The sequence below is a fragment of the Fistularia commersonii genome, chromosome 16 (genome assembly GCF_037954325.1).
Source record: "Fistularia commersonii isolate RoL2024-O1a breed Wild chromosome 16, RoL_Fcom_v1.0, whole genome shotgun sequence".
In the NCBI taxonomy this organism is placed as follows: Eukaryota; Metazoa; Chordata; class Actinopteri; order Syngnathiformes; family Fistulariidae; genus Fistularia; species Fistularia commersonii.
The window spans coordinates 6,906,622-6,932,891 of record NC_141299.1 but is presented as its reverse complement, the minus strand read 5'-3'; the positions used below and the strand labels follow the sequence as shown (position 1 = coordinate 6,932,891).

General features: G+C 37.8%; 1 protein-coding gene across 2 annotated transcripts in view; it reads left to right on the top strand.

Moving 5' to 3' along the window:
* sbno2b (strawberry notch homolog 2b) overlaps window positions 1-22,735 on the top strand; it is a 50,035-nt gene extending 27,300 nt beyond the window's left edge. For both annotated transcript variants that reach the window (XM_086161494.1, XM_086161495.1), the window contains 28 exons: window positions 6,082-6,252; window positions 8,153-8,239; window positions 8,873-8,978; window positions 9,157-9,317; window positions 9,401-9,534; window positions 9,960-10,050; window positions 10,167-10,310; window positions 10,788-10,905; window positions 11,009-11,114; window positions 11,300-11,453; window positions 11,599-11,775; window positions 12,094-12,191; window positions 13,387-13,469; window positions 14,184-14,366; window positions 14,472-14,593; window positions 14,741-14,872; window positions 15,028-15,163; window positions 16,617-16,729; window positions 17,938-18,009; window positions 18,104-18,212; window positions 18,314-18,385; window positions 18,593-18,736; window positions 18,997-19,091; window positions 19,431-19,523; window positions 19,645-19,776; window positions 20,375-20,451; window positions 20,730-20,920; window positions 21,376-22,735. In XM_086161494.1, the coding sequence (XP_086017620.1) occupies window positions 6,082-6,252; window positions 8,153-8,239; window positions 8,873-8,978; window positions 9,157-9,317; window positions 9,401-9,534; window positions 9,960-10,050; window positions 10,167-10,310; window positions 10,788-10,905; window positions 11,009-11,114; window positions 11,300-11,453; window positions 11,599-11,775; window positions 12,094-12,191; window positions 13,387-13,469; window positions 14,184-14,366; window positions 14,472-14,593; window positions 14,741-14,872; window positions 15,028-15,163; window positions 16,617-16,729; window positions 17,938-18,009; window positions 18,104-18,212; window positions 18,314-18,385; window positions 18,593-18,736; window positions 18,997-19,091; window positions 19,431-19,523; window positions 19,645-19,776; window positions 20,375-20,451; window positions 20,730-20,920; window positions 21,376-22,598 (4,524 nt within the window). In that variant the 3' untranslated portion in view covers window positions 22,599-22,735. The remainder of the gene's footprint in view (window positions 1-6,081; window positions 6,253-8,152; window positions 8,240-8,872; window positions 8,979-9,156; window positions 9,318-9,400; window positions 9,535-9,959; window positions 10,051-10,166; window positions 10,311-10,787; window positions 10,906-11,008; window positions 11,115-11,299; window positions 11,454-11,598; window positions 11,776-12,093; window positions 12,192-13,386; window positions 13,470-14,183; window positions 14,367-14,471; window positions 14,594-14,740; window positions 14,873-15,027; window positions 15,164-16,616; window positions 16,730-17,937; window positions 18,010-18,103; window positions 18,213-18,313; window positions 18,386-18,592; window positions 18,737-18,996; window positions 19,092-19,430; window positions 19,524-19,644; window positions 19,777-20,374; window positions 20,452-20,729; window positions 20,921-21,375) is intronic.
* The last annotated feature ends 3,535 nt before the right edge of the window (window positions 22,736-26,270 follow it).

Sequence of the window (26,270 nt, the reverse complement as noted above, 5' to 3'; positions counted from 1 at the left end):
AAGACAGCTTAAGCTGTGAACCAAACACTAGATATATTCAGCTGATATATGACAGTTGAATTTGATAGTCAAATGACAATTGTCGTAGCTACTACAAGTCTTATTGATGGGATAATGAAGAGGCAATGCTTTATATCAAAAATTTTGTAAATGCGTGTACCTCTTCCATTTCCCCCAATTTTTCCCTGATGTTTGTGAGATATTCACATTAAGGCGCTAAAGCCATGTTTCATAAGATCACATCAACAGCTGATATATCGGATGACATGCCAACAATTTGACCTTATATCGAGAAAAAAGTCTGAATTCTGCCCTCCACGAAAAGCACCAGCAATTGCCATCATCCCTACTTCTGGTGGTGAACTCTGTGGGAACCCAAATCTGGGATAAACAATGAAATGCTAAAGTAGTAGAGAGTGAAGGAAAATAAGGTGGAGAGGATTTAAAAGCCACAGAGAGGGAGAGCGAAAATCATGACAGAAATGTTTGGGGCAAATGATGAGGCCCTTCTAGCTAAGTTTTTTTTATATGTAGAGGATGTAAGAGGTAAAGGGGAGGGTAAGGTGGCTTGTTTCCTGGACTCAAATTGCAGCCAAGCCGACAAGTAGGAGGGGAAAGCCCTGGGTTGGGCCTGTTTGTCTGCTATTTCATATTAGCTCAGCAACTCATCGGGCTATGAACAAGATGTATGCACTGATTGATGTCCTTGAATACATGTTTTTGTTATTTCTTGTTTATTACTAGCACTTCTAAAAGGAAACTTCCCGTAGTCCATAAACATGCTGGAGGTAAATTAAGGACTCACAGTTATCCATAGCTGTGAGGGAGAAAGCAAATCGTTGTATGTCTCCATAACTCTTATCTACTAGCTACCAGCCCAGGTTAAACCAAGCTTCTCCCCCAATGTCAGTAGGGATTAGCTACAGCACCTCCCACAACCCTGTATGCAGGTTAAGTGATGTAGAAAATAAATTAATTAATGAAACTGTAATTTCTGCAACAAGCCTTATCTTGTTCAGCCTTTAGCTTAGTTAACAAAGCCATATGTTGTTTGTAACTTGGGGGAAGTAAGCAAAAAGCCTTGAAAGTTCTATGACAAAACTGACAGCTGTTAACAAGAAAAGTTGTTAGGAAGGGATAACGTCATTCTTCCATGGAGTTCACTCATAATCTTGAACTTCAGATCCAACAAACTGTGACTTCAGCGTCACAACAGCATTGTTTGTTTATGGTAAGTGCTAAGACACCCCTTTTTCTCCAATTTTGTCCACACAGAGGAGTCACAGTCCAAATCTACACAGACAAGCCCACAGACTGACATACTGTATCTATTTTTCTTGTAAATGATTGTACTTCAGCCATCATAAAATGATTCAATTACTGGTTTGTTGTGATTAGCATTTAGCAGTAATCATGCCAACATGCTGTTTATGATGACACAACCTCTGTTAATGCCAAATAATTTGCAGAGCACTGACCTCACAACCATTGATGTCTGATCCTTCCAGTTGTGTCTTTATTACTATAACCACTTACACAAGGCATCTGGCTGCCCATACTTTGTCACTGAATTTGATGTCAAATAGAGACAGAAAAACATAAAGGTACGGTGAATCTGGAGAAATAATATTTTTGGAGAGTGGAAATGCTTCAGGCAGCATGGTGTGCAGTGTTGTGAACTCTCACCTCACAGCAAGTAGGTCCATGGTCAGATTCAGATTCAGACTATGTGAAGTTCACCTTTTTTTGCATACCTGTGTGAATTTTTGGGTTCTCTAGTTTTCATTTCATGTGTTTAATTAAACACCCCAGATTGTTAATAGGTGGTTGTAGATGAGAGGGTGACTGGTTCTTCGTCTATCTTTGACCTGTGATTGACTTCTGTCCGTTCATTAGACCTTGTACCCCACCTTTCACCCAGTTCCATTGCTATTACCTTATGCAAAGTATATAAAGAAGAAAGAGCAAATAACCTTTGAAGATGGATATCAGACAGGGATGTCTGTTAATTATACATACTGTGGATGGAGAATATTCAGCTCTTTGTCAGTGACCAGGCCTGAGTCTACCAGGTTTGTAAAATAAACAATATAAATCTCCTTAGGCAACAGTTAAACAAAGAGCAATTGTTTTGTTTTTTGGTTCAATCATGTTGTATGAAACTGTATTTTTTTGCATAGTACAGTAACATTTTCCTTTGACCTCAATAGATTATCTGAGAAAGGAGTTTTGTGACAGGCTTCAAATATCCCATTCAAAATAATTTATATCAGAGGGAATAGATAAGGACACATTTTTTAACATGGTTCTTATTTATTGTTGTATTTCTCAAATTAATAATTCTGCAGGTCCCCAGTGTATTTAATCCACTTTGGGCAATTAGCTTTAATATGTGCCTATGTTAGTCATCACCTTGTTTCTTTATATACTGTGTGATGCTTCTCTGGTCACGATACAGGATAAGAAATTCTTTTATTAGTCTTGTAGCAGAGAAACTCACTGGAGGACATGGAATAGAATAGAATAGAATAGAATAGAATAGAATAGAATAGAATAGAATAGAATAGAAATGTCCCAGAGTGGGGAAATTTAAATATACAGTATGTTTCACAGTATGCAGGCTTTCTCAGTCACAATTTCTTAGCAAGACATTGTTTTTGATTGTGTTTGCCAATTTACTATGTGAATTAATATCCATCTCAAATGTATTTAGGTGGCCCCAAATCAAAACTGAAAAGATCTCAGGGCAGCTTTCACTGAGAGCTGTTGTAGTACATGTTCTTACAGAGTCCTAACAATTATGAAATGTCAACACTTTAACTGAGAGAGAGGGGAAAAGGGGGAGAAGTATAATTCTGGTTACAGCTTTCAGAGGATTAATGAAATTACTAGCAGGTGAACGTGTAAAAGAGTACTTGCTAAAAAAACACAGGAAATAACAAACTTCGTATTGGGAAAATCATGTACATGGTCATTGACATATCTGTCTCTTTGTTCATGTTCCCACATATGCAGAAATACATTTTTCATCGATATTCAGAACAAAAACATCTTCAATTGCAGTTTTATTCATTCAAATGTTACATTAAGTAAAAGAGAATTAGAGAAGCTGGAGCAGTAGTTGTGCGACTGTGTGCTGTAGCAAGAACCAGATAACTATCAGAGCAGCTGGAATTCAAGCCTTATCTCAGCAATGCAGGACTGAGTCTACGGAATAGTAATGAACCTGCCTTGTGTGTGAGCATGCTGCAGGACACACACTGCCTCTCTAGCAATCTGCTTAACAACTCCATTAGCATAGCAGTTAGCTCAGTTAGCGCTATCCTGTAGATTTCGGGCATTTCTCTGTATCAGAGCTGTTTGGTATAAAAAAAACGAAACAAATAATCATTAGAATATATAATGCAAGGGGTAGACTCTACTGGTATTATATCTTGTGGAAATCATAGAAGCCAAAGAACCATGCAATGTGGACTAATGTCCTGCTTAGCTTTGTAAAAACAAACGTATTTGCAGAACAATTTAATTAAGGCTCTGGGCTCTGTTTTGTTCTTGATTTTGTTTTGTCGTTTTCTCAGGTATCCTAAAATATGGTTATGCTATATTTTAATTTGCATGTTCTGTATTTTCATATCAAATAGTGTTGGGCAGGTTGAAGTTTGTAGTATTTTCAAACCTTGTTAACTTTTATAATGGTAGAACGTCTTTCTGTCCTGACACATTAATGCATGCCATAGTATATGGCAAAATGCAATATTGTTGTTGCAGCTAACCATGAAATACAATATTGAAAAGCCATGATTTTTATATCACCAATATAAAAAGGCAAAGACAATGCAAAGGGTACTGTGACCATCCTTTTCATCTTACCTTGTAGTCCTGCCCTCAATGTCTATTTATGAAATCCAAAAACAATTCATGGATTGCTTTGGCACAATGTCAAATTAAAACTCTTGTTTGTGATCTTTTTGTGTAAACATAGATAGCAGCACAAATTCAAATGATTGAAAAAATATTTTAAACTAACTGGAGGACCTATGTCTTAAAGGCAAACCAATTAAAATAGATTGTTCATGCTTTGTATAGCAAATGGAATCTCAAAAATAATATGTTGAAACTATAGATCCCTTCACCATAGTTTTTATTTATGGGACTTTTGAAATGGACACTTATCATTTTCAGTAACGCAATAACCAATACATTTCACCATATAAACGTGAAATCAAAGTTGTTCAAATGTTAGTGGACTCTGCGTGTTGTAATTTCTAAATCACTAATACTATAAAATGTATGACTTCTTATAGGTGAAAGAACACATGTATGTTTTTTTTTATGAGAAAAAAAAATATAAGTCCATATTTTTTGTTTTTCACAAGTTTACCTCTGTGAAAAGAAGTCTCTGGTGAAACTTTGTCCTCTCTCAGAGCCTTGTTGTTTGTTAATCTTTTCCTAGCCAAATGAGCCATGAAGGAGAAGGAAGAGTAAGGAGCAAGACAGAGCTGATTTTATTGGAAGGAAAATGTACAAGGAAAAAAGAAACTACCGGTATATGGAAAATAAAAGTTGAAAAGTGACAGTGTTGTTCTAAGAGAAATTAGTAATATTATGCCGGGGCCCTCCCAATCCTCCACCTCGACATCTGTAAGGCAGTAACTCAACTGAAGTCATCTAAAGGGCAGATCAACTCTGTAGAGCATGTTTCAAAGTTCATGCCTGATCTTGTCCACTGGAAACCTACATAGACAAAGAGAAAGGCAGCATGAGGGAGTTTAAGAGAGACCCAGTGTGCAAGCTCAGTGCTGTATCCTGAAAGGGCTGTATTTCCAGTACACAACTACCAGCACTAAGCTGCCAAAATATACAAATTCATCTATAAACACACACACACACACACACACACACACGCAGGGTGAGCACATTCTAACGGGGATTTATTGCCACATGGTGTCATCATGTTAACATAAAGGTCCTTATAGCTTGCTTGCATAATTAATATCTGCCTAACTTACACTGTAACAATGAGTGATGGCTTTCAGTTTGTCCTGACAGAATTGAATTCAACCATATGGCATTAATCAGAATCAGAATCGCCTTATTTGCTCTGAAGGGGCAATTTGGGAGCCACATAGGATAGCATAAGCATCTGAAGATCCATAGTTATTCACTGGCAGTACATTGATGAAAAGGAGTCAGTGTAACAACAAATGAAAGGGGGTTTCTGACTTTGAGTTCTCAAGTATGGTAATTCTCATCCTGTGTCCTAAAAGTATTTTGTCCCTCTGTATTTCTATCTGGAAAATGTAACTCTTGCCAAATATAACTGCTTCTCGATACTATTGTTACAGTGATTTATCAAGTTAAAGCCCCTTGTCAAATCTTTGACAGCTTCATATTCCTATGCGCATGCATAGTTCATTTGTGGTAAAAACAAAGCAAAACATAAACAAAATAAAAAGGGACATATTCTGAATTCCAAAACTCTTGTGTTCACTGTGTGCACGGTCTTTACTCTCTTTCATAAGATGATATCTAACCTACCACAACATGGGTTTAAGTCTGTGGAGGGAAGCTGGTGCCTGTAAGAGTCTAGTTAAAGAACACAGCATTCTAAAGGGTTGGAAAGGATATGAAGAGAAGCAGCGGGAAGACAGCTATGGTTGAAATGACGTATATGCAGACACTAGCACTCTCATAATAGCTACCCCATGCGTTCTATTTTATATGCACATGCTCACACATCTGTGTTTGATTACATTATGTTTACCCAACTCCTATTACTATAGATTTGGCATGGCATGGAAATCTACTGTGCCCCTTTTTGTCTCAGCTTCTTTCTTCATCACTTTCTCTCATCCTTATAATTCAAATGTTGCAGAAATGGTGCACATTCTCCAATGTAGGCTATGTTATATTGTTTTGATTTAAGAGGCTCTTTCCATATATTATGAAATGTTCACAAAACAGCCTGTTGGACTCACTGACTTACTTCAAAGCAAGAAATCTTCTTTCATCTTTAATCATTTTGCACAAAATTCAGCTGAAAACTTGGGAACTTAAAACAATCTTCTTCCTTCTCCTCAGGACCTGGCCTGCATTGATGACACAAACTCATTGTTCTCCTCTCCAGCTGACTCTTTGTCAGAGTATGCTGATGCCCAGTCCTTCATCAGCACAGATAATTTGGACACACTGCCCACCATCTGGGATGTCAACACTAGTACCACCCCAACACCAGCCCAGAACCAGTTGGAGGTCAGTTACATTTGTCATTTCAGGAAACACTGATAACCACTACATCAGCTTCTCACACAGCCATCCTTCAAAACAAACGTATCTGTGCGTGTAACATGGGGGATGGGCATGGAACATGAAATGAGAGTTGCATTGCCTGTTCCGCCTGTTCCTATGCAAGTACCGGTTATTATCAGACTCCTTAAATATATCCCATTTTCCTACAAAAACTAAACCTAAATTTAGATTGTCTCGCAATACCTGCAACACAACCTCATCTTCTTTCCTGAGTGTTTCAGAATCAAGGGTATTTGATTCCCTGGTGTTAATATTTTTGGTTACTCTGTGTGTGTTTCTAAACTCTGAGATGCTATTTTTTGTAGTGACCCCAGCCTCCATGTTGTCGATGTCATCATTCTGACAATCATGTGTGATCCTCGATCAAGCCTGTCATACCTTTTGTTTTTAGATAACAGATGATATCTGAGATATATCAGAGAAAATACAATTGTCAACTGGCTAACTGCAGGTTTACTTTTAACCACTGCTACCCAAACTGACCAATTTACTTTAAGTTTGACCAGTATCATCTCCACTACAGCTCAGTTTCCGCTCATGCTCAGTACAATCCATACATTATTTTATATTGCATGCTGCTGAGCAGTCACACAGTATCATGTTTGACCAGTAGGATTGAAGTTGCTTCAACATTGAATTCCTTCAGAATAAAAAATTACCTGTTACCTTTATTGTACAAATTTTAGCTCAAAATAGTTGAATCCAGAAAAATCCAATGTTATTTCTCTTGGGAAGGTGTTGATCCCCTGCAAACTGCAAAGGCAGCTTTATTGTTAATTGACATATCTTGTATTCTATTCAACATATACTTTCAAAACATATTCCCTTATTTGCATGTCAAAATTCTTATGGTTTGCTCCATTTGTTGGCCTGTGAAGGCCAAAGAATGTGAGTGACGTCAGTTCATTCTGGATAAGTGACAGAGTGCCCCCCCCTTTGCCTTTATGATAGTGACACTGCCATGTTACTACATTCAATTCAATTATTTGATCATCATACTCCATGTTACTTCATGTTGACTGTCTTACTGTAAGCTTAAGTAATATAATAATATTAAAGCATATAATTTCTATCATTTGATTATTAAAGTTTGAAATGATTGGGGAAAAAACTCAGTTAAAGCTTGAAATGGTGACAGCACAAATTTGATCTTTCTTCCAGTTATTCATTCTTTGTGACAAAATAGTATTTAATATGAGGATGTAGTCCAATGTTGAGCTAAGGCAATTTCATAGACATTATTTTTAGAAACAGAACTTTCCACGATTAAACTTGCATATTCATACTGTATAGAATTATTTGTTTGCTTGAATTTTTGAATATTTTCAATACATTATCCTGTGTACTAATGTGTGAGTGGGTCATCTAATAGTTTGTCCAAATTAACTGCAAGTTGCATTTGAAGTTGTTATTCCTCTCCCTGCTCACTTTGCTGTTAAACCATTTTTGAACAGGCTGGTTTGGAGGATATCTTTTTGATATGAATCCGATGACATTTATTTTCCCTGCCTTCTGAAAGTGTTTTATGTTTTCCTATTCATTCTGCCCCCCTTTCACCCATTATGTTTCACAGACACGCACTTAAGGCTTTATCTGCTTTTTGTTGTCATTGTCACTGGCTTTTCACAGGCAGACAACAAATTGCATTTTGTTGAGTGCAATTTGAAAATACAGAATAAAAAGTCAGAGTACATCCGCACGCACACACACACACACACACACACACACACATGCATGCACACAGATTCACAGAGTATCAATTATGTTTTTGTTCCTCCTTTCTATGAATTTAACAATAAGTTCATTTGAGTTTATTTTTCTTTATTTTATGTTGTGTTGACAGCTAAAAGACTCCAACAGGTTTCAGGGCTTGGCAAGTTTGGATGATATAACTGCTATTATCAGCACCCCACCCTTAGGAGGATTCCAGGTAGCCACAGCAATGTGTCCAATATGATGTGTGAAACAAGCTCTTTACATCTAACAGCCTAATACAAATATATATCCTTTCAGTGTATGCATATGCAAATTATATGTCTGGTGTTGTGTTTCCCCACAAATGGATGTTTTAATTATTTTACATAACATGCCACGCCATTAATTGAAAAGTGTGGTTCCAATGTGGTTACACCTTGTAGATATGGTGATGAAAGCATTGTACCACATGTGCACTTTGCACATACCCTACACAGCTTAAAGTATATTTTGCTGTTAAATACCTCAGTGATTTGTAATTCAGAAAGGGAACATTTGCACCTCTTCAAAATTAATTTGATTCTAAATATGCAGGACTGTTTTTCCATTAATAACTAACTCTCGAATACTAACTGCACTACACTCACATACTAACTGCTATAACCCTAACCCTATGTTTTTTTTGTACCCTTCACTTCAATAAGTGATTACTATTTTCTAATATGATCAGCAGGGCTGCTTTTTTTAGTGCAAATAACCAGCTTATAACTCACTTGTTTTCCATCTTAAGTTTGTTACACTTTTCCTCACCTGAAACAAGAATAATCCAAGTTAATCCAGAGTACCAATAACTCTTGGGTATTCCTAGGCTCAGCGGACCCAGTCAGTACCTGAAGAAGAAGAGGAAGCTGAAGAAGAGGATTCAGAGGAGCTAGGACATGTAGACACATATGCTGAGTACAGACCTACCAAATGTAGGCCACTACACCAAACGTCACAACCCATCTTCAAATTTTCATTTTTTTACACAATTGTTTTTTACCAGTTTATATTTGTAATATTTGTACATTTGTAATATTTCTATTAGAAATATATCAGTTTATATTTGTAACTTCTATTCTTCTCTTATAATACTATTCCTTTCTCTTAAAGCTACCATAGGAATTTCTCATCCTGATATTGTGGTGGAGACCAACACACTTTCCAGCGTACCACCTCCTGACATCACATACACCCTGTCTATCCCAGAAAATACCATCAATTTTGGCCTGCTGTCTGCTCTGCAGTTAGAAGCCATCATCTATGCCTGCCAGGTACACCAACAGAGATGTTTTTGTAATAATGAAACATTCATATTTAACAATGATTTCATGCTTTGAAATATTTGCACCTCCAGCAACACGAGGTGATCCTTCAGAACAACCAGAGAGCAGGCTTCCTGATTGGTGATGGAGCAGGTGTCGGAAAGGGTCGCACTGTGGCTGGAATTATCCTAGAGAATTACCTTAAGGGAAGAAAAAAATCACTATGGTAAGAAAATACACTCCTCTCCTGTTTATATTTGAAGATTGACAACTACTGCTGTAATCCTGTGCTAATGAAAGTATTGTGGAATCTTTATGAAACAAAAATGGCAAATTTATACATTTAGTACTCTTCAGCCAAGTACTAAAGCCATTTTGGATCCTTGTGTATCACTACCAAATTATAAGTATTTAGTACCTATTTTTTGGTCATAAATCGTAAGTTGCAATTGGGGTGCTGGAGCCTTGTTTTCCACAACTGATGTCCCCTGATAGATTTCTTGGCCACCTTTTTATTGCTTTGGGCTATGTATTTTCATATGCATAATTGTAATGTTTTTTTCCAGTTGTTTGCCAAGATATTTTGATCATGTATGGGCAGGTTTGTGCTGTAGCTCACCGAATTACTAATTCTACCGTTCCTACCCTCAGGTTCAGCATATCCAATGACCTGAAATTTGATGCTGAGAGAGATCTCAAAGACATAGATGCACCGAATATTCCTGTGCATGCCTTAAACAAAGTGAGTTCAGGAGGAAGTAGTGTTTATGAATTAGACAGTTTTTGGCTTTAATGTACTTCATAGGTATTCATGCAGAAATTAAACAGAAAAAGCCATATTTCTTGACTGTGTTGCAGATTAAGTATGGAGACACAGCTACCTCAGAAGGAGTCCTTTTTGCAACCTACTCGGCTCTTATTGGAGAAAGCCAGGCAGGAGGGCAGCACCGGACAAGAATTAAACAGATCCTGGACTGGTGCAAGCCAGACTTTGACGGAGTTGTATCCTGTTACTGTAAAAAAAGATTCACCCTATCTACAGGATTTATAAATTGGAAAGATAAATATGATTAGAGTAGCATCATTAAGGCAAAGGGAAATCTTCGATAAAATAAGTGAACCCAAAAGTACAAAATATTATAAATATTTCAAAAGCAAATGCTTTTATAATAAATTTTCCATGATTCTGTTAAGAGAAGGATCTATAGTTGCTAATCTTTATTTGCTTGTATGATAGTTTATTTTATTTTGGTCGTCAAAGTTATTCGCTTATTTCATTTATGTCCACAATGTCAAACGTTTACAGGGATATTACATAATTTTTTCGGCACAAAATTTATTTGGGTAGATTTGAAAATGTGAAAATGTACCTAAGATGCATGGTAGTTATTTATTAGCAGTATCAACAGTATCTTATAGGAACTGGTTATCTATTTGCTATTCTTCGTATTGTTTGCCCTTAATGGCTCCTCATTACAGATTATTTTTGATGAATGCCACAAGGCCAAGAATGCCACATCCACAAAGATGGGCAAGGCAGTGCTTGATCTGCAAAACAAGCTGCCACGGGCCAGAGTGGTATATGCCAGTGCCACAGGTACACCACACAATACCACAAATAGGAAGACCACAAATGTAAACAATACATTACAGCCTAATAAAAGGTTATTAAAGTATACTTTTGATAATCTCTGTCCCAGGTGCCTCTGAGCCAAAGAACATGATCTACATGAGCCGTCTTGGAATCTGGGGTGAAGGGACACCCTTCAGAACCTTTGATGACTTCCTTCATGCCATTGAAAAAAGGTCTGTTGGATAATTTTGCTCAATATCACTATAAATCCTTACATTTACTTAAAACTTGAAGTCATATGCATTGATTTCATGAAATTACATTGCTTACAGGAAATTTCCTTAACCTAAATTTGCATTTTTGCTGGTTGCCCCATAGTTGTAATATGTTGAAATATCCATATGTTATACATATACAGAGGAGTTGGCGCCATGGAGATTGTTGCCATGGATATGAAAGTGAGCGGGATGTACATCGCCAGGCAGCTGAGCTTCTCGGGGGTGTCTTTCCGTATTGAGGAGATTGGACTGGACAGCGACTTTAAATTGGTCTATAATAAGGCTGCCAAACTGGTTAGCAACTTTTCTCACTTTATGCATGAGCCTATTTAAAGTTGCTTTTAATCTCACATCATTAGATTAACCTGCAAAATTTAGAATCACAACCAGAGCAATTTAAAATGTATAATTTTCCAACCACTCTTTTAATTGTCTCTAGTGGGCTGAGGCGCTGCAAGTCTTTATGCGTGCAGCAGATGACCTGGGTCTGGTCAGCAGGAAATCACTCTGGGGGCAGTTCTGGTCATCTCACCAGCGTTTTTTCAAATACCTCTGTATTGCCGCCAAGGTCCGATGTCTTGTGGAGCTGGCCAAGAAAGAGTTGGAGGCAGGAAAGGTCAGCATGACACCATCTTGAAGGCTAAATGTTTATGGTATATAATGTAGATGGACACAAAGCAGTTTAGAAATGACCCGGAGGAAGATCCAAGCAACAAATAGAATGCTACCAGAGTTTCGCAAGTGAGAACTGATGAAAAATAAAAAGATCAAATCTTTTGTGAGTTTATATAGTCTGCAAACTTGTATTGAAAAAATATCGGGCAGAATGTCTTTAGACTCCCTCAGGCAATTAGAATTTAGAACCCATCATGATGCTAGAATGAGCCTGCCATGAAATATTATTGGGTGGCTGATCATGTACATGCCCCTCCAGTGCATCGTCATAGGTCTTCAGTCAACTGGAGAGTCACGCACCAGAGAAGTTCTGGATGAGAATGACGGGCATCTTGACAGATTTGTTTCTGCAGCAGAGTAAGGTTCTTTCAATGTGGTATGTGTTGTGATGTGTGTGGTGTTGAGTTCACTTTCCAAACTCACTTTTCCCGATGAGTATTTTTTTATCTTAAAAACGACATCATGTATTGCAGCTCTTGCGTTGCATGTTGACAAATCAAACCTTGCTATATTATAACTTTTCCACGCTTTTTTAGCAAATTACCCATCCAAACGAAAAAAGGCAAGACGGATACCAATCGCGCCAAACTTGGAGATGGCCTAAAAAGTCACAGTAGACATGTCTCAATGTCTGAGTACTTCAAATCACACAAAACAAGTTCATATGCTTGTCAACACCTGACAGTAATAATTAGGCTTACCCAGGAATGTTCAGACTTCAACTTACAGAGCTGCTATGTGATGCTCCTTTTTCTGTATACCAGAAAAGAAGCAGGAGAGCTGTTTACTTATTTGAGGAGTAAACGATGTATACTGTATATACCAGGGGTGGGCAAACTTTTGCCTCCAGGGCCGAATCGACTTTTAAAATTAGACAGACAGGCTGGGTCAGCACAAGATATGATTTCTATAAAAAAATGCATTTGTTAACAGAACATATCAGACTCGTCGTGACATTTGTCTGAAAATTGTCTAACATTTGCTTTGAAAATAAAACCAGCTTGGTTTTGAAGGCTCTAATGATTGCTTTCATTTCATGCACAAGCCGGTTTTTCCCTTGTAGCTTCACGCCCAGCTCATTCATGTGTGTCAGTATGTCCACAGTAAAGGCTAAATCACAAAACCAATCTGTGCCATTCAGCTAAGGACAATTCTCAAGTGTTCTCAAGTAGCTCCAAAAATGAAATAATCTCCTGCTTGAGCTCCCACATTCATTGATCTGATCATTCAATCATTCACGTCAAGTATGAATTCTGTACCAATCTTTCGCGAGCTGGATTAAAAAGACCAACGGGCTGGATGTGGCCCGCAGACCGTAGTTTGTCCACCCCTGGTATATACTGTAGTATTCATTTTGTTTAGTTACAGAACAACTTTAAGGCAAATCCACATGTAATTGTCATCAGATTCCATTTTTTTATCTGAACTTTTCTTTAATTACACAATTAGAAAAACAAATCTTGCAAACTTTTTGTTTGCAATTGAACATGAATACATCAGACTGCAAACTATCTGATTGAAAGATTATCAATTTTTCTCTTTTTAATCAAAGGGGAGTATTCCAGTCACTTGTTACAAAGCACTTCCCTTCTGAGAAACAGAGGCGAGAGAAGACTCCAGGGAATAAAAGAAAACGTAAGTAAAGAGGATACGTTCTTAATTATCAGTATGTTTGCGCTAGAACAGAATTTGAATTATTTCAATGCCTATTACCCCATTTTCAACATTGTTGAATTAAAGATGTATTGTATCTGTTTGTGATACATGAGTATAATACTTTTTGTGTAGAATAAAAGGAAAGGTATACAAGACAGTGGTGAGACCAGCGATGATGTTTGGACTAGAAACTGTTACAATGACCAAAAGACAGCAGGCAGAACTAGAGGTCGCAGAGATGAAGATGTTGAGGTTCTCTTTGGGAGTGACCAGGATGGATAGGATCAGGAATGAGTCTATCAGAGGGATGGCACATGTTCGATGTTTTGGAGAGAAGGTCAGAGAAGCCAGACTAAGATGGTTCGGTCATGTATAGAGAAGAGATAGTGAATATATTGGTAGACGGATGCTGGAATTGGAGCTGCCAGGCAAGAGGTCTCGAGGAAGACCAAAGAGAAGCTTTATGGACGTAGTGAGAGAGGATATGAAGGTAGTTGGTGTGAGAGAGGAGGATACAGAGAATAGGGTTAGATGGAGAAAGTTGACTCGCTGTGGCGACCCCTAACGGGAAAAGCCGAAAGAAGAAGAAGAAGAAGTGTCCATTTCTAAGCCTCTCACTTGAAAACACCTTGCTTGGTAAGATTTTCTCTAAGCTTTTTTCTTACACTTGTATTTATATTGTGGGCCAACCAGGTAAACCACGAGGTCGCCAGCCCAAGGTACCAAAGCACACTGTAGACAGCGGCGGTGTTATCAACATCAGTGACGACAGCAGTAGTGACTCGGACGGCATGGACACTGACTCCAACTCCTCACCAGACTCCCTTCTAGACAATGATGATGTCATCTTTGTGAACCACACAAGCTTTCAGACAGGTAGAAACCGTTTTTCTCAATTGTTTCTCAAAATATTTTAGAAGCTTCGTGTCTTTTGCCTGCTAGAGTTTCAAGGTCAACAGCACCTCTGCTTTGTGTTCACAGTAAGGATAGAGGAAATGAAACAAGCTCTACTCAACAAAATATCTGAGCTGGGAAAGGAACTACCTCTGAACACATTGGATGAGCTCATTGATAGGTTTGGAGGACCCGAAAAGGTCTCTGAGGTATGCCCCCAAGACACACAACTTATTTTTAAGCGTCTTAAAAAGCTCAAGTGATGTTGTATGGGTTCCTTGTTGCATACATCACTTTTAATTAACAGATATCAGAAGAATTTGTCAAAGTCCTCACATGAAATAATTTTTCAACAGATGACTGGCCGTAAAGGCCGTGTGGTGCGCCATGCTGATGGGAGTGTCCGCTATGAGTCGCGAGCTGAACAGGGTCTTACCATCGACCATATCAACATTAAGGAGAAAGATCGTTTCATGAGTGGAGAAAAGGTGGAACAGATCAGTAGCCTGTTTCATATCATTGTTTTTCATTCAAAATGGCTAATGAACAAATGGAACCAGTTTGTCCTCAATACAAATATTACTTGATGTTCACTTGACTCATGAAGGTCTCCAACAATAATTTTAATTTTTCTCCCCTGCAGTTAGTGGCTATTATCTCTGAGGCAGCCAGTTCTGGGATTTCCCTTCAGGCAGACAAGCGAGTAAAAAACCAGAGGCGCAGGGTCCACATGACTTTGGAACTACCTTGGAGCGCAGACAGAGCCATTCAGCAATTTGGTGAGTCAGACAAAATTTGGTTACACTCACACTTTAAATGGCACAGAAAAGTGATGGATTAGTTTGAAATATATACCATTCTTCAACTGTGTATCAGATTAGGACTGCATTCATAGGGTTATTTCAAGATTTCAAATTTATAATGTAACAGCTCAGATTTTCTCAATGAAATGGGTGCTAGGATGCATTAATAAGAATGTAAATGGCAAAAAAAAACTGGGTTTTGTCTTCAAGGCCATATACGGAAAGCAACATTTGTTGAAAATGATCACCCAGAGCAGTCCTGTCCACATCTATTAAACACACAGGACTATGCCAAAGATGACCAAATGTTGTGTTTGTCATTTCTGGTTATGTGACGCTTTGAATACACTCAATTACTTTGCAGTGTGTGGTCAGAACACTTCATCTCTCATAATGAAAGTGTTGCAATTGTTTACTTAATTATTTTTTATTTGTTATTTTGCGTAACAATCTAAATGCCTTAAATCTTAGTCATTCTTTCCATTTACTTTTGTTTGGTGCAAAAGAGCTAAAGTGCATGCATGAGCAGCAATTGTGTATGTGTAAGGGTGTGTGTCTGTTAGTCCATGTTGATGTGTTTGTATCTGCCTTGCCCAGTAGAGATACCATGTTTTTTTTTTTTAGTTTTGTTTTGGTTATTTTTTCATTTCTAAGTTGTTGTTTTTTTTTGCTTTTTTTTTTTTGGAAACAGAACTTGTTTGAGGCAGAGGATCTTCTCTTTCCTGCTTATGCTGTTCACATGATCAAAATTCTCTGATGGTCCAGATCCTTAAAATTATTCACTCTGTCACGATTTTTAATCATTTAGTAATACTTTTTGTGAATAGCTTTTTCTGATAAAACATCACATTTTTTCTTAATCTTGCTTGCTGTTCAAAATTTATATTATATTGTATTATTATAGTATTATTGGTTTCTGGGTTCAGTCAGGTACTACTATTCAACAAGCACATTTTTTAGGTATTAGATTCCTTAAAGGTAATGTTTTCTTAGCTTTATGTTTTAGCTGGATTCTTGAATGTATTTTATTCACTATAAAAAAATCAGAAGTCTCATTGTGGCTGAATTTTATGGCTTCTCTTAAAAAAAAAACTCGATCTCTTGAGAAGATTGGATATGTGCAGCTCTTGATTTTAAGTTTGTCTTTTAAGATATGTCTTTTAAATTGGCCATAAAAAAGGCAGAGCTACTAAACAATCTTAAATTTACATACTGTATTTGGAGGTACAACAAGGTTCATTTTCTAAGCTCTCCATTACCCTGCTTATAATGTGTAGTTTCACTACCCAAGTACAGTTGCAGTAACCATCAGTACAAAATCAAAATGTTTTCAATTGATTATTGAATACAGTGGAAAAGTAATTATAATAAATGTCACTTTATTAGTCATACCAGCTCTTAGTGGTCTTTGTGTTTCATGTCCTTCCAGGTCGTACCCATCGATCAAATCAGGTGACGGCTCCAGAGTACATCTTTCTCATCTCAGAATTAGCTGGAGAAAGGCGTTTCGCCTCTATTGTCGCTAAGAGACTTGAGAGCCTGGTAAATATTGCCCCCTCTCCCGTGTGTTATTTGTCTCATGAAATCCTAAGGGGGAAATATTTCTTTGGAGAAGTGCTATGCTGCAAATGATAGCAAAAAATGTTTTTTTACTTATGCCATTGAGTCTGCCTTTTACGTCTTCATTCTGTCCTGTCCTATCCTCTATTATTATTTAGAGACTTGCCACTAGAGCTCAACCTTTCTCTCCTAAAACTGAAGAAATTCTTGGTCTTTCCCCTGGCCTTTTTGATAATGGAAAGCTGAATAAGCAGGAAAAAGTATCGACTTTGTCGGGATCATTTATAACTCATTTTCCATAATAATCATTGCATTTCAGCAGAACTAGTCATTTATTTCCATAGTGACACAGAATGACAGTTCTTTTGTGGGAAACAGGGCAAGTAGTTGTAAGAGGATAGCTGTTCCTGGAAGTCATGTCTGTATTTGCCAGCCATGTTCGGTAAATCAGTGTGAGTATGGGTCACATCTCAAGTGGAGGGCTGCAGTGTCAGTCCCAAGGATGTGTGTGTGTGTGTGTGTGTGTGTGGGGGGGGGGGGTATTTATAGCCATTTATAGTTTATCGACAGACAACATTTGTTGTCATTTGTTTCAGACAAATGACAACAAATGACAAAGCAAACAAACACTAGCCTGAGTACATAGCACTAAAATTAAAAAAACTAGAACATTGTTTATTGTTGGTTTTGTATCAGTTTTACGCCTGTCACTTTTGGTTGTTGAAGAAGACATTCCGCAGAGACTGGATGCATACATTTTCAACTTTTAAGCTAACTAGTTAACCACACAATTTCTTCCAAATGTATTTTATAATGGATATATGTAATATATGTTGAGAAACTGTGAAAAGCATTTGGATGAAAAGATATTTGATCTTATCGATTGAATATACCGGTAACAGTCCTCTTTATATTTAGCAATTAATGCAAGAAAATAGAAAACGCTTGAAGATGAGTTCACTAGAGTAACATTGATTTAAGTAGGTGTACGTTAACTGTTAAGAAATCCCTTTATCAGATATAGGAACATGTCATACCTTCTTTATAATGCCAGGCATTGAAGCAGACAGTAGTATGCTGGCGGAGGCCAAAAAAATCACTAACAATTTATCCCACATCTCTGTCTGTCAGTACATTGAAGGCTGTAAATCTTATACTAATAAGTTGACTTGTGTTTATCTTCTTTGTAGGGTGCATTAACTCATGGAGACAGAAGAGCCACTGAATCAAGAGACCTGAGCAAGTACAATTTTGAAAATAAGGTAAATTATTATTAGAAGTAGTTGTAGTAGTACCACATGACAGCTTGTTAGGAACATTGAAAATAAATAATTTTAATTTCCCCTTTTCTTGTAGTATGGTACGAAAGCTCTTGACAAAATCACCAAAGCAATCCTTGGTCACATTGAGAACAAGGTACCTGCTCCCAAAGGCTACCATGGAGGTGACGCAATGTTCTTTAGAGGTAAGTAACATTTTGGGAGCATCACAGAAGAACACTCCCATTACCCCCTTTGTGAGTTTTGATTGTGACTAATATAACAACTATGCCTTTTCTTAAAATAGACATGAAGCATGGGATGATGGATGTGGGCATCTTTTGTAAAGAGCCTCGCTTTGGGATCAGTACGGAGAAAGGTAGGTTAATAATAACCAGGAAATACCACTAGCTGGTAATTATTGTACTTTTGCGTCATGGGTCTCAGAGAAACACTATTTCTATTCTCTGTATGAGTGAAATATATTGCAGCATTGACAATAAAGGTGCTGACTTTGCCTTTGACTAACTATTCAACCCAACAGCATCCTGTTACTGATCTTAATGGTTTTCTGTTTTTATTGCAGACTGCAGCATCACAAAGTTCCTAAATCGCATTTTGGGACTGGAGGTCCACAAGCAGAACTATCTTTTCCAGTACTTCACTGAAAACTTTGACTACCTAATTGAAAAGGATAAGAAGGAGGGCAAATATGACATGGGAATCTTAGGTACTTATCTGAGGTTTTAACACTGTAATATAACACTGTAAATATAAAAGTAACGGTAGACTAAATGAATAGCACAAGGTTAGAAAGGCTCTTCTGTTTTAAAGTTTTTAACAGATAATCATCACAAATCATCAACTGTTATATCAAAATTATATTCATTAAAAAAAAAAGGTTACACTTGCTTTTTGTCAAAAAACTAAACATTTAAGATTAGGAATGAGGATTGATTTAACATAGGTTGTATTTTGTATCCATGTCAGATCTTGCCCCAGGTAACGATGAGATCTATGAAGAAAAGCAGGAATCATTCTTGACAGCTGGAAACCCTCAGGAGGGGCAGGTTATACTGTATAAGGTAGGCATCACACTTTCTCTCCTCAAAGCACTAATAGGGGGGTGGCACTAATCACCGCATGATTGTGTCTGTCTGTTCCTATATTCAAGGAGAATGCTGATTCAAGAAAGGCAGCAAAGCTCGCATTTTAATATCTGTAGGGTGACAGAATTTGATACATGTAGATCATGAAGTAGATTCTCTTATACTGCACATCTGTGTGACTTTGTGGTTTAGATACTTAATCACATTAAGGGACAGCATGTCCGCATGAGTCAAGTTAATAGTCACTTGTGTGGGTAAGTGTGGCTGTTCTGCCACTTCTCTGTTGCTCCTATCTCTGCCTGTTTATCCTTGTAGATCAGTGTGGACAGAGGTATGCCCTGGGATGAGGCCTACGACAGGATGCGCACACTCAGCGGTCCTGATGAGGGATTCTACCTGTCCCAGAAGGTGAGTCCAAATTAATTTTCTCTGACCTCCCGGACTCAGAAGAATCCCCCCTGTAAGGACTCTCTTTGAACTGTGTATATTATTGCAAAGAATATTTACTGATTTGTCTGCTTACCCACAGCTACGAGGTAACCATCCCTGTGTGCTGCTGGCTGAGCAAGGAAGAGGCAAAAACTTCATTGTTTTCAGGCCGAACATTGGCAAGCAGACGCATCCAGAGAGCCTGGAAAACCTACAACAACGTTACCGAAAGGTGATGATTGTGATGATTCACCCTATATTGACTGCAATTTAAAATATCGTTTATAAAGTGATTGAATAACATAAAATTAGCAACAAGAAACAAATTGCAATGGTGACTTGATTTTCTGTATTTGAGAAAGTAGTCTATTTTTGGAGAATTATTCAAGTATGTTATCTGGAAAAATCTAAAACTCCTGTCAGCAACTTAATTTTGCAGTTATTTCTTGCAGGCTGCTGCCCCCCGTTTATTGGACTATCCAACTGCACATTGCGCTAACGTCAAAAGAATCAGTTTCATTTAAACAAAGTAATAATTTTATGTTAGTGCCTTAAGCATTATTGATTTTTTTCACGAGATTGGTGAATACAAATCCAGTAGTTATTTACCGTATATGTATTAAAAAACTTTGATGAAATATGGTTGTGAACTGGCACCATTTAAATAAAAAAATGTTTTTTTGTTTTGAAATTAGATAAACCTGTCTCGCAGCCTTTAGTAGAAAGTCATTGTAAGACTAAATTATCTTTGTTTTGTTTTGGTTTTTTTTCACAAATATAATATGATATGATATGATAATGTGATTTCCATCTTTTTCTTTCTTCTCCAGGTGACCCCAGAGGAAGCCAAGGCAAGCTGGGAGAACCAGTTCAGCTTTTCCCTCAAGAAATGTAGCCATGCCAGCTGGTAAAAAGGAATACATAGCCTCCTTTTGGAATAAATGCTCAGTAGATTCAGTCAGGGTAGAGCCTTTGATTGAGTCAAATGCTATTCCCAAGGCTTTGCAGCTCAACTGATTCATCACAAAGAAATAACCTGCGTGTGCCCTTAGATGTGAACTCTGTTTGAAATAAAAAAATAAAAAAAAGCTGACAATTATGTTTCTAGAGCTACATTCAAAAAGAACACTCTGTGATGAAGCCAAAGAGGAGTAGTTATGTTTTTTCTCTTTACTCTTTTCTCAGGAATGGAAAATGTAAGAGAATCGAAGAAGGTCAGGAGTGTCTGAAGGGTATGCGCCTTCGTCAGTACCACATGTTATGTGGTACTTTGTTGCGTGTATGGAAGCGTGTATCAGATGTTGTATCTGACATCACCAACTCCAGCATCCTGCAGATTGTTCGCCTTAAAACCAAGCAGCATAACAAGCAAGTTGGTAAGTGCATACAAATATATTTACTTATGTATCTATGTGGCATTGGATTGGCCAGGAATGTTCTTTAAATTAAAAGATACAAATTGCATAGTTTAAAACGTATATTTATTGAATTTTTATTGTAAATAAGTCCACCACAGCGGATGAAAGATAATGTATAACCTTCATTATGACAAATTAAAGTGTTCTCTGCTGAAATCTACATAAATGCAAAAGAGGCGTAGTGCATGTTTGGTATGAGATTGATGACCAAGTAATTCATAAGAAAAATTCAACGGTAGGAATAGGTAACATTTTTAATATATTTGTGTGAGTAAAAGAATGAATATAAAAATTCAAATATTAATATGAAAACACTTTTTTACGTTAAAGTTGCAAGACATGAACTGGGAACTTCGATTTGTTCTCACTGACCCCTTTAGCATCAACAATAACAATCTCCTCGTCTGTTGTAGGTATCAAAATCCCTGAGAGCTGTGTGGCCCGTGTGCGTGAAGAACTGATATTAACAGATGAAGAGGTGAAGAGGAGGCGCAAGGAGAAGGAAAAGCAGGCCATGGAGCAACAGCTAGCCCAGGAGCGCATGCGTAAAATGGAGGAAAACGAACATCTCAAGGCTAATCTGTTTGGCCCGAAATTTAACCAGCCGCTTGTCCACAACCAGATCTTTAAACAGAAACAGAACATCAACCAAAACCCTCTACAAAGGACCCAAGCAGGGAGTATTACTCAGTTGCAGAAAATGCAAACAACTTGCAGTCAGTCCACTTTGCAGCAGCCCTCACAGAACCTAAGCCCTTTTTCCTTACAGAGAAACCATAACCAAACCCACCAAATGACTCCCAACAGCTGGCCCAACAATTCATCCACCAACACACAGGACACTCTCCACAACTTAAATTCCAATTTCTCTCCGTTTTTCGCCCAACCCTTCTTACCTCCTTTCCCACAGCTTAAGAACCAATCTTTTCTACTCCAGCAGCCGGCTGTACCTTCTCCCAAATTGTCTTCCAAGAATCCCCTGAATGAGATCTTGGACCTGACCGGGAGCTCTCCTTCCCCCTCCCCAGACAGCACAGAGTGCGGGCTGACTCTGGACAGTCTGACAGGACACTCTGCAGCATTTGGAGAGTTTAATCTGGAGTCTCTTATCTCTCAGAACTCACCAAGCACCCAGCACACCGCACAGATACAGCAGCCTCTCGTACTACAGCAGCAGCAGCAGCAACATCTGCAGTCCACACAGCAGCAGCCGCAGCAGCAACAAAGCATGTTGGTCAATGACCCAGACTTATTATATTTATTTAAATTGCCCCGGGCTCCCATGCCCACACAGAAAGGCAGCCCCGTATCCTCTACCTCCTCCAGCTCTCCCTCCACACCCTCCGCCTCTTCAATGGCAAACAACCTTGTTTCCCATGTCTCCACCAGTCTCCTGCCAACTTCCACCCACCTTTCAACATCGTTATCATCCTCTCTCTTCTCCGGCCCGTCCTCTTCCTCTTCCTCTCTTTTTTCAAGTTTCCCCTCCAACTTTCTCCACCCCCAATCAGACCCTCCTCCCTTAACCAACGGCCACTGCAGTTCAGATGCTCTTGATGTCCGTGAGGCTCTGAACAGCATGCTGCAGGCAGGGCCAGACCGCAAGTCTGTCATTCACTACCGGCAACAAGACTAAAACTTTTATGGGCTCATTTGGACTTTCTCATTTCATTTTAACTCTCAAAGCAGATTTAATCTTGTTTGCTGCTGTCTCTGATCGCACCCACGGATGTACTCCTTCCCCTCCTCAGGGCCTATAGTCATGTCACTGCCTGTCCTGCTCTCTGCTCACCTTTTTTCCTTCTATTCAACCATAGTGTTCACCTGCTTGAGGCTGTAAGAGGGATGATGGGCTCTATCCATATTAGATTTTTGCACCAGATCGTGTTCTCCACAGTGAAAGGCAGCTGTAAAAGATAAAAAGTGGGAAAAAAACATTTGATGTTGTAATTTATTATACATTCGAGCTGTCAAAATAAAAGCTCAGTCATCGATATAAAACGTAGAAATATAAAACAAAACCTCCCGCTGCTGGAAGCTCCAAATGCCTTTCTTCAGTTAAAAACCATATCGCGAGCCTTTGCTTTAATGTTACTTCACTTCATGGCTGTTTGTCTTGAAATTAGCAAGGCTTTAGGAATGCAAAGGCTTGATCTGAGTGAAACAGAAAAGGTGATGAAGTGGAATGCAAAAGGAGAAGAAATAATATCCGATAAGCCATGAAATGCCTCAGTCTTCATTTCCTCCTTGTGCTCCCCCTTGTTTCTCTCCCTGCTCACATGAACTCTAGAGTGAGGAAAAAAGGGAGAGGAGCAGCAGTCTGTTGTTGCAAACAGTGCCTTTGGAGAAATCTATAAATGCAGTCTTTAAAAATCCATGTAGCCTAATGTATAGATTTGTACTTTTGAGTGTTTGTTTCAATTTTTGACATAATATGTTATATTTGTATTTAACTTTCAGTCCCTTTGTCAATCAGTTGTCATTGTGTTACACTATGCTGGTGGTGGTGGGTGTCAAGAGAAGGCCTCCATTAAGCCTGTATGTGATCCTGTTAATATTGATACAACTTGTATCCGCTTTTAACAGCAGCAGATTCACTGTGTCCTGTGTGTCAAAGGTGAAAAGACAAAAGAGTAAGGGTCAGTATCGCGCCCATTATTGAGCATCATGAATAAACAGTAAACCGTGTCGCTTTCCCTTTTATACAGCTGACGATAACATTTTTGACCCCTGGTTTGATTTGATTTTAAATTTCTCAGGAAAGTCTCGAGTGCTCTGTTCTTTTGTTTGTGTGTCATTTTGACCAACATCAGTATGATTATTTTTTTCAGTCGTTAATTTTAGTGGACTAGCAAGGAATTTCAGATGTTTCTGTCTTTGTTGTCTTGAAGTCTGCAAAATCCTGCTGTTTGAAAGAAAAAATACCCTTTGATCGTATCGTGTCCTCTTGAACACAAGAAAACTTTAGAATTCAACCATGTCTGTTTGACTGTTTTTATTTTAGGCTTCTTGACGATAAAAAACATGTGAAACATTGAAAACTTAGTATGATAGTACAACTTAAGAAACCTGTGATATCTGGCCATCTGATGCACTGTAGCTAGTTCATAACAAAATGCCGGGAAACATTCAAATGGTTAAAAAAAAGCAATAAATCCATATTCTACATTTGTTTTATAACAGAAATGTCTAAGTATTGTTTACTCTTGAGAGGCAGAGTTTTGTGGTTACTTTTGTGTGGTATGACCCACGTTATTTCTGTTGTGCTTCATAGTCTTTCTGAAACGCATACAACCTTTGTATAATGGGTTTTCCTGGGATGAGCGCAATGTGTTCACAGTGTTATAGTCGTTGTGATTCTAAAGAATTATTGTTATTTATATTTAAGGGATATTTAGATTTTAGACATGCTACCCTGGTTATTATTAGAATAGTCAATCAAATGTTTGGTCAGGGAAGTTTCTAGTTTTCAAGATAACTATTAGACAAATTCTATTATAACCGGCCACCAAATATGTTTGCACTGTTCTGTACTGCTGTACAGTGTCTGGATTTATTTCTGCTCATTTCACTTTTGCTTTTCTTAAGTAGAATCACTTCTCCAACTTGTAGATCGTTGTCAAGCCTTTGGTTAGCAGAATGATACCAAAGTATTCCACCCCTTCCTCCTTCTGCCCCTCCACCCTCCACCCTCCACCCTCCCCAAAAAAGTTACCTGTCCTACAATATCAGACCTTTTATCAATCTCAGGAAGAATCTTACAAAAAGTGGGGCGTTGTGTTAGATTTATATAATTTCCCCTTTGAATTGTGCTGACATTAACCAGTACATGTGTTTTTTCCCTAACTCTGTGCTGTGACTCTTGCTGTATTTATGTTATAGAGTTAATGTGATGGGTTTGTTGTTTGTTCTTGTGAAAATGTCTGTAATTGTACATGTTTATGCCTTCTTAGGGCAAAGATCAACAGCTTTTTTAAGGAACATTTTTTTAACAGACAGTTTTTACTGCAGTTCTCGGACATTTAATTTGTTTTTAATCTGGCAGATTTTTTTTTTGAGAAAATAACACCTGAAATATATTTAAAAGTGCAATGTATCTGTTCACCATTCACCCCTCGCATGCTGTAACCTGTTTAGGATCAGACTGACTTCCTTGGAGTATCTCAGATTCTTTTAAAAGCTTCCTTTTTTGTTGCATCTGATAACCGCATGTTTTGTTTGTACTATATGTGAATTTATTTCTGTATGATTTTGGTTTAAATATTCCTCATCAGGCACATTCCAAGACATCAGTGTGCAAGAGATACGCCTTTGTTTTTTGTTTTGTCATCAAATAAGTAAAGCTTTATGCATTGGGGTGGGGGGGAGAGTATGGACCGCATTTTTAGGATACACAAAGTTTTGAAGAGTGCTTTACTATCATAGTTAGGCCTTTTTTTATGTCATTATTTTTGCACTAAGTAAGGCATAATCAAGTTACTGTCCCCTTGTCAGTCATGATTGAGCATTGGCTTATGTTTCTAATCTTTGACGGATTGCTCTGTGTATACTGTAACCATCTTTCTCGTATCTCCACTGTTTGCATATTATATAAATCACTCAATAATTTATTGCTAACAGAAAAAAAATGAAACAAAAAACATGCTACTGATTGTATGTATTTTTAAACAAAGTCTATTTTTTCTGTAAAAAAAGAAAAAAGAAACTGTGTTCAGCACTTTTATTCTGGGTTGTGCTTTTGTTTTCTATATATTTATAATTTAGATCCAAATGTATATATTGTAAAATTTGTGCCTTTCAACTAATTCTTTAAAAAGGTTTTCTACACATTAAAGGAAGGACTATATGAAATTGCAATCTTAACTTTGTAAACAAATAAAGACTTGGTAAACAAATAAAAACTTGAAGATTGCTGGAACTGAGTTTCCTTTGCTCATTTTTGTTTTCCTGGTTTTAACCCACTAAATTGATCCCTAATTTCTGTCCTTAATTTAATGGGTGTCATTTACACTTATCAGCAGACAAGATTAAGAAGAATAAAACAAGCACAGGTGAAGGTTTGCATTCACGCAAGGTGCTCATTCTGCTCCCTGCTGGCCACGGCAGGAAGTGTACACTAATGGAGATGAAACTATTTGATAGTATCAATGAAGTGTAAGTCATGGCCTAGGAAAAAAAAACATTTTTTTTAAATTTATATATATTTTTTCTCCATGTTTCAGATGGAAAAACGGTTCAAAACTTCTCAAATCAAGTTTTGATGAGTTAGCTCAATAATATTTAAAAAAGTAAAAGAACTAAGAACGTC